At 31.6% G+C, this 13,630-nt stretch overlaps 2 protein-coding genes across 2 annotated transcripts in view; both read right to left on the bottom strand.

The window, feature by feature from the left end:
• The window catches only part of LOC111701684 (ras-related protein Rab-27A), a 15,589-nt gene extending 6,248 nt beyond the window's left edge, over positions 1 to 9,341 (bottom strand). The window contains exons 1-6 of the mRNA XM_023473083.1: positions 9,301 to 9,341; positions 7,615 to 7,691; positions 3,034 to 3,090; positions 906 to 964; positions 476 to 538; positions 340 to 379 (exon numbers count right to left, since the gene is read on the bottom strand). Of these exons, the coding sequence (XP_023328851.1) occupies positions 340 to 379; positions 476 to 538; positions 906 to 964; positions 3,034 to 3,090; positions 7,615 to 7,691; positions 9,301 to 9,324 (320 nt within the window). The 5' untranslated portion in view covers positions 9,325 to 9,341. The remainder of the gene's footprint in view (positions 1 to 339; positions 380 to 475; positions 539 to 905; positions 965 to 3,033; positions 3,091 to 7,614; positions 7,692 to 9,300) is intronic.
• LOC111701674 (uncharacterized) lies at positions 5,299 to 6,748 on the bottom strand. The gene is made up of 2 exons (XM_023473070.1): positions 5,827 to 6,748; positions 5,299 to 5,642 (listed from the first exon to the last, which is right to left on the bottom strand). The coding sequence occupies exons 1-2, from the start codon at positions 6,685 to 6,687 to the stop codon at positions 5,349 to 5,351; spliced, it is 1,155 nt and encodes a 384-aa protein (XP_023328838.1). The 5' UTR covers positions 6,688 to 6,748; the 3' UTR covers positions 5,299 to 5,348.
• Positions 9,342 to 13,630: the final 4,289 nt, after the last annotated feature.

Raw genomic sequence — 13,630 nt, 5'->3', positions numbered from 1 at the left:
AACATGAGAATAACTCCGCCTCTGCTTGGAGAGCATACCCAGCTAGTGTTTACCCCATTTCTACACAGTTTTAGACATTTGGATCAATGTTTTGACATTTGCCGAAGAAGAAGAAATAATGGTTGTTTGAAAATTTGAGAGGAAGGCGACATTTGCGAGGAAAAACATTTCTTGCAATAATACATTCATTGTGCTTTTTTATGTAAACCAACAATTACAAATTCTTTAGAATTGGGTTTCATCTCTGAAGTTATGCTGAAATGATAAAAACACATAGGCCGGCTCTCCCTGATCGACACCGGAAAACAAATTGATAATTTACATTTCAATCTGTTTCACCTGATTGACAATAAAGATTGCTCTGTTGTTACATCAAAAACTGCACTTAACAAACGTTTTCTTATCTTAAGAAAAAAATTTCAATTTAAAACATCTTTTATGCTGTATTTATTTTGATGGAAAGTTGTTTGTATTCCTAAAAGAAACCCCATAGCATCTCTGTAGAAAGCTGTAGTGAGGCTGCGAAACCTTTCTTGACCTAAAACAAAAAAATTTAAACGCTCTGTTTTAAGTGACCAGCGATGCTAAGAGGGATATGTTCAATTCACATCGATACCCGTGAAACATTTCACTCATCAATGATAATAAAGATATTGTCTTTTTCCAAGCTAGAGCTAGTTATTGTACGAAAAACTCAAACGTCATTTTTAAAAGAAAACTTCAATGTAAAAAAAGTGAACAAAGCATTCTTGATCAGGCAAAGCTTCAAGGGAATCATTTTTAATCCCCATCATGTACCACTCATCATGCATAAGTTCGAGGTCTCTTGTATAATTATCTCAACAGTCTTAAAGAGCATGCAAATGGTATATTTATCTCTTGATTATTTACAATTCACCTGTTACCTGCTGTGTCCCATAGTTGAAGAAGGATTCGTTGACTTCTGCCACTATTATCCTCGAAACTAACAACACAAAAAAGGAAACTGAATTCGATTATTTGGCATCTAGATGTCTCTAGCTCACGACGATATTTCAGAACTTTTACTTGGATGAGACACCTAACGGCCAAAAAATTGTCTTATAAAGTACATCATGAGCCATGCATTAATAAAACCTGATATTAAATTTGGGGATAAATGATTTAAACCTGGAGAGCCTTATATCAAGGTCGTCAGTTACCTTACTTCATCAGAGGCGTAACTGGGATATTTTCTTAAGGAGGGGTGGAAAATTGTTTGCAGTGGCGTTAGGTTCGAGATTTGTTAAGGCGAAAAAGGCGGAAACGAACTAAATATTCGCCACAAAAAAAGCCTTACATCATTGCAACCTTTGATATTTCAAAATAAGATTAATAAAGTTTGAAGGTTGCAAAGAGATTAGATTAATAGAATTTGTGGTAAGTAATCAGTTCCTTCGTTTATAAACCAAGAACCTGTCAAATCTTTCGTTGGGATGTTTAGAAAGATGAAAATTTCCCTGTATGATAATTGAAGGACTGCAGCATGGTTTTGGTGAATTATATTGGCGTACTAAGCCTAGGGGTGTCAGAAATGATTTTTTTTGCATTTTTTTGAAAACGTCCAATAAACCTAAAAAAGTGGTCAGCTGATTAGTATGAATCTAGCTTTTTTGTCCGTGAAAATAGTGCAAAACTATAAAGAAAACATCCTTAGAAGTGCTTTTGACTCTACTTATATATTTTTATGAAATTAAAAAAATTCTGTTTGGTTTCTGTACCCCCTCCCCCCAGTAATGCCCAGTACTTTCAATTACATTGTAGTACCCTGTACCCTAAAGCACTCTGTATTCCCTGTTACAATCACTTTCCGTAAAAAGATTTTCGAATTACAAATTGGTGTTTTTGCCATTCCTCCCTCCAATGAATCATCAGCTGTTTAGTTTTAAACCATCAACATAATGTCTTTTATACTGTTTTACACAAATGAAAATAATGCAAAACTAGAGTAAAGTGCAACCCAGAAAAGCTTCTTTAAGTTCTAAATATTTGTGTTCAAAATAAAAATTTTGTTTGGTTCGGCAACTTTTTTCTGCAGAATCTTTCCTACTTTCTGAAAGGTTTTACATCGGTATGTTTAAGGATATCTACTCGATATAAAGCAATATTTATTAATACTTATTTTGAATCAAACTCTTAACTAAATGAATATAGAAAAAATATGCCGGTTTAAGAAAGTTTTAGATAGATATTTGCAATCATCCAGAACAAAAAGTTTTATCAAAAATCAAAGTTTAAAAGTTTTATAGAAGTTTTTAAAAAAATGCAAAAAAATCATTTCTGACACCACTAGGCTTAGTACGCCAATATAATTCACCAAAACCATACTGCAGTCCTTCAATTATCATACAGGGAAAATATTCATCTTTCTAAACATTCCAGGGAAAGATTTGACAGGTTCTTTTGAGATTTCAAAGCTTTCTCTGATAAAGAAAAAAAATAAAGAATTTTTTCAATTTTTCAATATTTTCCCCCCTGAAATTTACATCATTATTTTGTAACTTAACCAACGTTTAAATATAGATCCTAAATAGAATTGAATGATTCAAATTTGACAACAATTAAATAAATAATGTGCATTGCTTAAAAAGTTGCCACGTTTTGGTCTATAATTCAAATTTGAAAATTTAAAGAAAATCAGTTCAAAAATAATAAACATGAGTCTGAATTTAAGCCATGTCTTAAAACCGCCCAAAACAGGTTTCAATAGAGCGCCGCGGCGGCTTCCATCTTGAAACATTGAATTTAATTTTAAGTGGAACCAACCTTATTTGAGCCGTGTCTCAAATTTAAGCCACCGCTCAAATTCTTTAAATTCGGCCTATGGACATATAATTCATACTTAATCAGACAAAGCTTTAAAGGGTATCATCGTAAATCTGGCATTGTCATCCTTACATAATGGGTCACTTTTAAAGGACTTTCTACAACATTTCCAAACTTTAGAAATTTAATTATTAATAATCTTTTTTCAGAAGTTTAAATATTGTTTATGTTATTATCTAGATAATTTACCTTCTCCTCCAAGATATTTGTTTTTCCTTGAAATCTATTCCCACAGTACTGAAGAAACTAAACATTTACAATTAGCAAACAAAAAACGGCGAAAATATTTTTGTTTGTTGGCCGAATAGTATTTGGCTCAAAAATCTACCATACAACTCAATTCTCAGTAGTACATAGGTCTTTAACGTTTTAGGACATGGTTTGAACTTTTTAAAAAAAATACGACCACATTAAAATCAAATAAGTATTGTTTAAAACAACAACTTTGGTTCATGTTTGTTTAAATATCGTCAATAAAAAATCATTTTTTAATCATTATTTCTTTTATCCTCAATGGTGAAAATAAAATAAGGGACGCATTCCCAATTGAAAGGAAAATGGCAGAAAATCTACATTTTTAAAGCAGAAAACGGATATTGCATATTCAATAAATCCTTTCCTACAGTTTTATGTATAGAAATGTTTAATGAATAAGGCGAGAAGTTATAGATTAAATAGGTTTGGTTAGTAACGTTGAACTTCTTCCCTAAAGCTGCACTGTCCGCAGTTAGGGATGGGCAATGTCGCTTTGTCTTTAAGCATTTAGTTAAAAATGAAAAATATCGATCGTTAATGAATTAAAAAAAAATTAGTCAGTTTTTTTACTTAAATTTCTAATGTGTACAGCTGTTGTTTTTAAAGCATATCATTTTAAAGTGTGGCTCTGCTTCTAGTAGAGCTTTAATTCGTAGATATCGATTGTAAACGAGCTACAAAGTCGCCTAACAAACCTATGTTTCAAGATTGAATTCTATCTCTACCTGATTTAAATGAATTAATGAAAAATAACGTCGTAACGTCATAATATTTATTTCACAATGTTATAATTTTACACACTCTAGGATCTTTCAGCGTTAAGAATTCATATGATCCAATTAAAGAGCCTTTATCCAAACTTTTTTATTTTTGCTGGTATTGTAAACGCAGACTATCCTTTTATTGGTTGGCTTGGCAGTTGGGTACATACACACGTTACTTTGCTTGGCAGTGGCACCGACGAACCTGAATTATTCATTGAATTATACATAAAACTTCAGAATTTGAAGACGAAATTTAGACAATCTGCATGTTCACTGCTCAATTTCAGTATTATTTGTTCATTGAACTATTTAATCAAAAATTAAGTCTAAAAGTCGTCTTTACATTCCCCAGTTTCATTTTCACCAATATATTTATTTAGTCCACCTTTTTAAAATCCTCCGATAATTCATGCCTCAAACCTTTTGTAATCAACTTTAAAAGACTTCTAAGTAAAAGGTCGTCCATTAATTAGCAATTTTAACGAAACTTTCTCAGATATTTTTTACTTTAATGGTGGATATTTTCGAAACAAAATCCCCATACATCAATCGAAGAGTAAGATTAATACATTAATTTATGGGATATTACATAGAAGACGACATTTACACAAAATTTACTAACTGTTTATAATATTGGAAATTTCTGGCCCCCTCTCTTCTTCATCGCCTAAAATCCCATTCCATAGAACCCCAGAAAAAATATTTGACAACATCTGAAAATGTTTACTAACAATTATAGGCTATTTTTTATACAAAAGAGATGCGTAACATTACAAATTCAGCTATAATTGACCAGACGATCCTCATATCCAACAAATGATCAAATAAATTTTAAAATACAAATTAATATTATTAATTTTAGAAATTAATATTATTAATTTTAGTTAACTTTTAGCACATCTAAGGTTTTAATTTTGATCGTTCGACTCTTTAAACAACCTAAATATCCATATTGACGTTAAAATACAGCTGTATAGGCGTCCACATTACACAATAGTCGGATAAATTTCCAACGCCTTGTCTTTATAATTAGCAAAGTCTTTGTGTTTACGAATAAATGCCAACAAAAAAATTCAGATCAAAGACGTCTTGCTACTGTCAAGTTTCGTGGGACGTACATATCAATAGTTCTAAAAAATTCTTTTATTTGAAAGGTTTCAAAGGCTGTATTTCAAAATTCAAAGCCATTAGAAATTTGAAATGTATGTTTAAATATAGTTTGTGAGTAGTTCTTAGTTTTTAGAAGGTGTTGCATCGATGGGATTAATGAATGATCGGACTAGCATATTTATGCAGTACTAAGATATATTTACAAAAACACCAATATAGTTACAGATCCAATGCTAAAGTGATTAAATATATCAACCAGCAATAACCATTAACCCTATCTCTGCTGGGGTACTTGAAAACCAGGATATGCTGTGGGTCAAATTGACCCCCCCCCCCAGCAGGAATAGGGTTAAGTCGATCAATGTATTTGACTTTTTATCGGAATCTAAATCTAAGTGGAATATTTGGATTTGAGGAAAATCTTTGGTAGGTTAGTTTCCTATCTTCTGCATCCTTCATTTCTTCATCTTCACTTCTTTCAAGCTTCTTGTTTATCTCAATTGTGTTTAATTGTTTAGTATTTTCATCATCTATATCTGCGTCCTCTTCGTCTGGCTTTTTCGGAATTTTCACCTTCAATTCGTTTTGAAAGTAACTTGTTTTTGTCACTAACTTTTTTATCTTCTTGTTTTTCTTTTTCAGCAGTTTCTGCATTTCTCTCCATCTTTTCTAAATACAATTAGTTTTTTATTCGGATCATTTATAAATTTGCACAGACAAAATAATTGCGATGATGCTAACAATTTGCAAAAATTGGTGAAAAATAAAAATTATCCATTTAATAACTCGATAAATAAAAAACAATTGGGTAAATGTTAAAAGATTTTTTCTAAAAAGAATTAAATGTATCTACCTCTTTAATAACCAGAATGACTGATTCTTGCTCGGGCACCGGATGTATCGAATTTCTAGGTTCTTTGACCTCTGATAGTTTATTTTCTTTAATTTCTTCTTGAAAATTGATTATTCTTCCACCATTTGTCACATTAAGATTTGCATTTGGATCATATTGGCACCACTGCATATGGAATAAGTGCTGGTTTGGACGGAAAAATGAAACCGGTTTGCATCTTGTAACTGGTGCATTGGTGCATTTTTCAATCAAGATGGTGGCACATCTAGTTCTGTTTACTTTTTTACATGAGCTAATGGGAGTAACCTTACATGTCGAAGAAAAAGATGGCATAAAAAAAGTCGTATTCACTAACTCCAGGTATTTTACAGGGTATTTAGAACATGTAATGAGCGGAACAGATATTGAGATATTTTTTATGATGGGCTCACACTCAGTGTGAGTAAAATTATTGCAATTTCCATCGATCTCAACCCATTTATTGTTATTCCAAAGTGTGGCGCATTCAGTCACAGTTTTATTTTCGCAGTTGTACACAGTAAATGTTATGAGCTCTTTTCTCTCCTTCATTAAGCAGTTATGAAGAAACTTCTTCTTTTCTATTAACCTGGATTCAACTCCAAGGATTTTTATCTGTTCCAGTTTACACACTTTTGTAAATTTTACATCACACTGATTTTCACACACTTCCATGCACTCAATTATTCGTTCTTTTTTGCATACAGTCTCTAAGTGAGAAATGCAGTCGTTGGTTTCTTCTTTCAAATCAGTTCTTTCGCTGTACCCACTAAATTCCCTGCAAAAATTGCCTTCCAGTGCCCAACTAAGTTTAAAAAGTAGGAAAAGAAAACTAATATTCATATTGACGCAAGAAAGGTTAAGTATAAACTGATTGAGCTGGGAAGGAGGATAGAACGATAGTTTGAGTAAGTTGACCGACCCTAGATATTATTTCAAATTTCCTACACTGATATCCCAACTTTCTTACTTAAAACCATTCAATAGCGGCGTCTTTTAACGAGCTGACCGGGGACAGGATTATCTTCAGAGCCTGAAGTAAAAGGGGAGAGGGGGGGTTGGTGATGATAAATTTGGGGAAAGGTTTCTGAGAAGGGGGGGGGGTAGGTTCATGAGAGGGGGATTATAGAAGAGATTACGTATTAGTAGAACACGTAATAAAGTTGTTCAAATATTTGAATGATAATTTTAGCAAGATATAGAGATTAATCTTTAGATTAATATTTTTTGCTTGTCCGTTGGTTTTTGTTTGTTTGTTTGTGTCCAATAAACGTGCGTATTTGCAGGTGCACATGGCTGTATAAACAGAATACGGTAAATTCTCAAAAAGATAAGATTTTTTTGGGAAATCAATCTACATTCTACATTCTACAGTTTGCTTTTCTGGCTAAATGTTTGACTACGATTGATAAAGAATTTTAGGTCTCACCTGCTTTGCATCTAATGAAAAGAAAAAAAAGAAATTTTGTAAAGAGTCACACCAAAAAAACGATGTTTCCGAGATGGCTGGCTAATTTTAATAATTTTTTATGCAGGCTTGATTTAGAATTATTAGCTCTCTGCAGCTTCAATATTATCATTTGTTAAAAAATAATATTTTCTTATTTTATTTCCCAAAAAACGTAAGTACTTGTGGGAACAATATTTTACCTGGGGATAAACTGGTTCTCTGTATATCAATGAAGAATACCTGGGGTTAAACTGGTTCTCTGTATATCTATGAAGAATACCTGGGGTTAAACTGGTTCTCTGTTTATCTATGAAGAATACCTGGGGTTAAACTGGTTCTCTGTATATCTATGAAGAATACTTGACTTCCCGGCTCCAGAATTACCCAGTGCTAAGAACTATTGCACACATAATTTTTTTTTAATTATAAAGATATACTAAAGAAGATAATCCTACCAAAAGTGCTAAAACTTCCCATTAAACAAAAAATTCAGGCAAAAAAAACCCATTGGAATAACTCAGAAAGTTTTGAGCTAGGGAGCTCAAATTTTCTGGCTTTTCTAACTAACACATGCCCTCACTTAAGGCTAAAGGCTGGGGTTTTACATCTACTGCCTAAATGCCTTGAAATGGAATTTGCACATTTTCAGTTTTCCTTGAATACACATTTATGTTTTAAAAATTTTGCCAATGTTTTTGCACATTTTAATTCGCTGTGTCAATGGCTTTTCAAAATGTATGATTTGTTGTAATTTGCATAATTTCTTCTTGCACATTTTTGCTTGATAACTAGATTTTGCAGTAATATTTGGATTTTTGCAAAACCGTTTTTTCAGAGCCCAAGGTCTTTCTAAAAAAGGTATCAAATGTTATAGAGTAGTATCAAAGTAAGAAAATGAGGGGGGCTTTAATTTGACCCCCCCCCCCCCAGGCAGCAAGTCATAAAACCAGACATCTGACTAAAAAGTGTTAAAACTTTAAACTCATAGTTTCATAATTCCAGATCTGAGAAAAATTAGTTTTAAGCAAAAGGATTGCTAACAGATGTCGTTGATCTCTACCAAGGACTCTTCAATAAAAAGAAGTTATGATTGAAAACATATAAGATTTAAATTTTACTTTAGTTTGATGAATCAGAAAACTGAGATTTTGCCACAAACTCTGACCTTTAATATTTCAAACTATGAATTCTATAAAATCAAATAGACTTAGTTCGCGCTTTAGGATAGAATAGGGATTAGAAAATATAAGAAAAGTTTCTTGATTTTGTTCTATAGCACAGTGAAACCCTTAATAACGAATACATCGAAAGAATTCATCAAATGTCGTATTCTTCACTTTCTGATAATGGAATGTTGCAGATATTTAGTTTTTTAATTAAATGATTATATGGAACTCTTTAAAACTGTTCCTGCATATTCATGGCTATTTATTTATTTTCGCAAATACTGAAATTAACGTAATATAGTATAAAACTCATGAAAAATTGTCAAGACGACATTTGATAAATTCTTCCGATGTATTCGTTATTAAGGGTTTCACTGTAGAAACTAAAGCAATTTTTTTCTTCTCAATGGCTCTTCAAAAATATGAGTATAAATTGAAAACACATCTTATCCGAATCTAACAAGAAAGAAATTGAGTCTTTTCCACAAACTCTGATTTTCTAATCCTTACATCTCTGCAACCCAATGTCGTAGACCATGAATTATGTTTAAAATATCAATGGTTTACTCCATCAGTTTGCAAAGATATGAATATTAGAAAATTTTAGGATTTAGCAAAAACTCGAATACTTTACTTTTATTTGACGTGTTAAAACTCTGACCCCCCTGTATATGCTAGATCAAATAGTTAACGTTTGAACGATGATTTGAGATTATGAATGGACGTTAAGTAGCAGTTTTAGTTTTAAAAGAGTATCTATGCTTTTCGCTACCTCATTTAAAAATGTTAACGTATTAGAAATTAAAATAGTAAGTTTTTGATATATTTTAATTCTTGTTCCTTGATTAAGTAATCATACTCCATGTTTTACCCAGATATCTGAAAAATTAATGAATTAGAATTTCAATTATTTTTACATTCTTAATGTGGTTACAATTTGAACAACAAAATCTATACATAAAGGTTGAAAGAGATTTAGGAGTTTTGCTTAATTGCCGTAAAAAAACTTTTCATTTAGAGGTAATCTTTACGTCAAAAAGACCCCTTATGATATTCACGTATAAAAGTTAAATTTAGACATTTCTCTTGATTCATGCAATACAACAACATTGATACAACTATTGTACTTGTATAAAAATGTAATTACTAGAGCTCTTCAAACAAATTAATCTGGATATGATTCTCATTTTCACTCATAGTATGTCAAACAATATCTACATGTGTCAAAACAGCATTTGACACCCACTTAAACTTTTATCTAGGTCACATCGATAAAATTGAATACGTACACACTTTTCTATCTGAACATTTACAATGGTCGGAATTAGCTTTTCATAATAAGGACATATGGATATTATTAAACTGCAGAGGAATAATTGACATACAGTTACATGGAGACCAACTAAACATGACAGTAGCAAGATGATTTGATCGAATGTCGTCTATGAACTTTAGATTTATTTGTGACATTCAGTCGTTAACCTATTATTAAATGAATAATTCTTAAAACAATAACCAAAAAATTCTCCTAGTCCTGGTATTTCCAAGATGTGGTCTGAGTTTTTCGTGCAATTTTACCGGAGATATTAAGAATTTCGTTCAGATTTAAATGTTATTAAATATTATTATTGGAAATGCCAAGTCTAGGGGTATTTTGTGATTATTAACTCTAGAATTTTACTTCTAAAATTAGGCTTACAAATAAATACTGCAAATTATTTAAAAGATCAAAGACGACCTTAAATTAGTCTGGCTAGCTTGTGTCATGCTTTGTGGGACACCTTGTACCTTAAAACTCCATTTATCAATGTTTACAATAGCGAATCATTGATTGAATATCTAACAAGAGCGTTACTTAAAATGATCACTTTCCTTTTTATCTTGTATTTTCTTCATGTTAAGACATTTTAACAAACATTTACAAATAAATGCTAAAGCTGTTTGTTTACATGAGGAAAGGTCGTTTTTTTGCTTTGTTGATTGCATTAATTTATTATGAACTAGTTTATCTGTTGCATGATTAAAGAAGACTGTATAGTGTATAGAGGGTATGAACAGGTGTAACTACTACATGGTAACAACATTATTCAAAGAATATCTCATACACATTTAATGAATTTGAATTGAATTATTAATCCCTAAGTTTAGTGGAGCGGGGGAAGGCAGGCGGCCATAAGCCACAACATTTTCCCCTTCCATGTCATATATTAGCTTTTTTTGTCTTCCGGGAGCCGTGACATAAGGTCTTCCCTAAACAAGTTATCGTGTTGAGGAAGCTGACTAGATAGATATGGAACTGGAGCAGCTGAACCACTGTTTCTCCGATACCAACAAGGATAACCTTAAACAGACGTATTTAGACCAACAAACTAAAAAGCTGAGTAATCCCATTTATTCATACTCTGAGAGATATATATGAAGAGAATATTAAGGGGGTTTATGAAACAAAGAAAGACATTTGTACATGCCCTAAACAGAGGGAGCAAATACTTTATCTCGAAAAGTAATCAATTGAAAATGCTTTAATCATTACAACCGTAAAGAATGGGCGCGAATAAATCTGACTTTCTCAAAGTAATAAGTATGCTAGATGATAAGATGCTAAGATATCCTAATGTATAATGGAGAATTATAAAGTTAGTATTGTTTTATATAGGGTATACAAAGAACACCGTTGCACAATATAATCCATTAGCTACTGATTACAAGGAGGAGTGTTTCCAAATTGTTCAAACTTATCTTTTATAAAATTATACAACAATATTATACCAATACAGTTATAAAGCACCATATCTACCATATATGTGTACATACATATTACACACATATATATATATATTTATTCTAACAATTTTTTTAAGCTCTATTGTTATCAATAAAGGAATTGAGTTTTTGTCCCAAACTCAAATTTTCTAATTCCTATAACTTTGCAACTTGATGATGTAAATCTTTGATATCCTGATACAGACTGTAAAGCTGAAAATTGTACAATCCATTGTTCATCATGAACTCGTCGTTTTAAAAGGTCATTGAATACGTTTTACTTCTTGGGGTCAATCTGTAGAGTATTTTTTTTCACTAATTTATTTAAAGAAGTTAATAAAAACTAGGCTTCTCCCATCTTAGCTTTTAACCCTGAACAGGCTTGGCCGGCCCTATAGTTTTTTTTGTCCTAGCACTCTCATTTTTGTCACTATTACCGTGAAATTTTGTGACTAGTTTAATGACTAGTTCATCTAATGGATTTTTCTGCAAATTTTTCTTTAATGCATAGGGTAGGGTACAGGTAGGGTTGTTAATCGTTTTTGAAAATACTGTTTAGTTTTTCAATCGTTTTCAAAAACGATCGTTTCGTTTTTGGGAAAAATTTTTCAAAACAACTAACGGTCCCAAATCGTTTTTTTAAAACGATTTGGGACCGTTTTTTATACTATTGTTTTTTTAAAACGATTGCTTTTGAAAAAACGATAGTTTAAAAAAAAATGTTATTGACAATTATGTTAACCATCGTTCATGATGGGTCGTTAATGACGAACTTTATGAACACGGTCGTTTTTGGAAAAAAAATTACAGTCATACTTTATTGAATGTCGTTTTTTTGTCGTTTTTTGTTTAAATTGGTACATTTTCAATAGTAATAAATGTCGACTTTTTTTTCATGACCCTTTTAAAAATTAAAATATCCAAAAGAGATTCCAAAAATGAAAATTTCTCAAGTCCAAACACACAAACACAGAAATATACAAGACAAATGTGTAAATGAAAGTATAGTTTGAAAAATCTCTTTATTGATGAGCCAACAAAATTAATTTGGACATTTTTAGTTTGGTTGGTTTTTCTTCTCTGTTCTTTTCTCTTGTTGTAACAAAGACGAGATCTAAATATATTGCGGGTTTACAGGATCCATTCAAGGATTCACTGTAATATAGACCACTTATTCACAATCAATTCAGCATACAATTTACAAAATAAGTATTGCATTTAAATTAGGAATACATAATTATCAAATAGTATATCTTATATTCACAGGTTGGGAACTTTGTCTTAGAATAAGTATCAATTTGCACAAGCCAATCGATTTATCTTTTGCACTCCAGAAAAGTTGAAGAGAGATCCTGGAATAAAACAAAATGGATGGTTAAAAAAAATAGGTTAAAAACAAATTGAAAATGGATAATTTCCTACAGAACAATTTTTGGAGAATTCATCTTTTCAAGTTTTAAGTTTGCACAAATCCGCTAAATAACCAATGACCAGTGAGTACAGAAAAGCATAGTAAAAACCTAAAAACATCAATTACACAATGAGAATGTTAAAATGTTTTGTTGCATACCAAAGGTGTTTCGTCAGGAGAATCCTGATGAATCATCATCATAAAACTACTATTTTACTACCTTGAAATCATCGTTTATACGGGTCTTGTAATCCCCGGTTACTGAAGGAAGAGAATATCAATCTTGAGAATTCGAACTATCTCAAGAACGTCCATCCATTCTCCTCTTAAAGATCACTGTCTTCAAATTCAAAACTAAAGAAAACAGGTCCCTTTTAGCCTTGAATTTACGATATCATAAAAGTGATTCGAACAGTATAAGTAAGACACCCGGACTCTAATATTGTCAGAACTAAACCCCATATTACTTTAACAATACCGAATCCATGAAAAAAACTGTACTAATACTAAAATCTTAAATTTTAGCAGGAAAAGGGTTAATTATTGCATAACTCATAAAACATGGTGTTTATGAATAAAATCTTATAAGAAGATTGTCACGTTTTTAATGATAAATATATCCCAAGAAGAAAATTCGCCAAATACTTCGATGTCAAACCTCAGCTGAATGTCCGACAGTCAGACAATCGAAGTTATATATATATTTTTATTTTATTTGACATTGAAGGACATTAGTCGAATTTGTCGGGACAAACATAAAGTAAATATTATAGTACAGTGATTCAATGAAACAAATAGTAGATATACAGAATGAGGTCATTTCCTAGAGAACGACNTGAAACGGACCCAACTAATTTTGTTGAACATTGTTAAAATTGAAAAACTGTCCTGGCCACCAGCGCTCAGCCCCCCTAGCCTGTCTTAGCCGTACCGCTCGGCCCAGAAATTTTCTTAACCTAACCTAACCCAAAATTAATAAAAGATAAATAATAATAT

Source organism: Eurytemora carolleeae, unplaced genomic scaffold (assembly GCF_000591075.1).
Source record: "Eurytemora carolleeae unplaced genomic scaffold, Eaff_2.0 scaffold144, whole genome shotgun sequence".
Taxonomy (NCBI): domain Eukaryota; kingdom Metazoa; phylum Arthropoda; class Copepoda; order Calanoida; family Temoridae; genus Eurytemora; species Eurytemora carolleeae.
The sequence above is the reverse complement of the archived record's forward strand: the minus strand, read 5'-3'. Positions and strand labels throughout refer to the sequence as shown.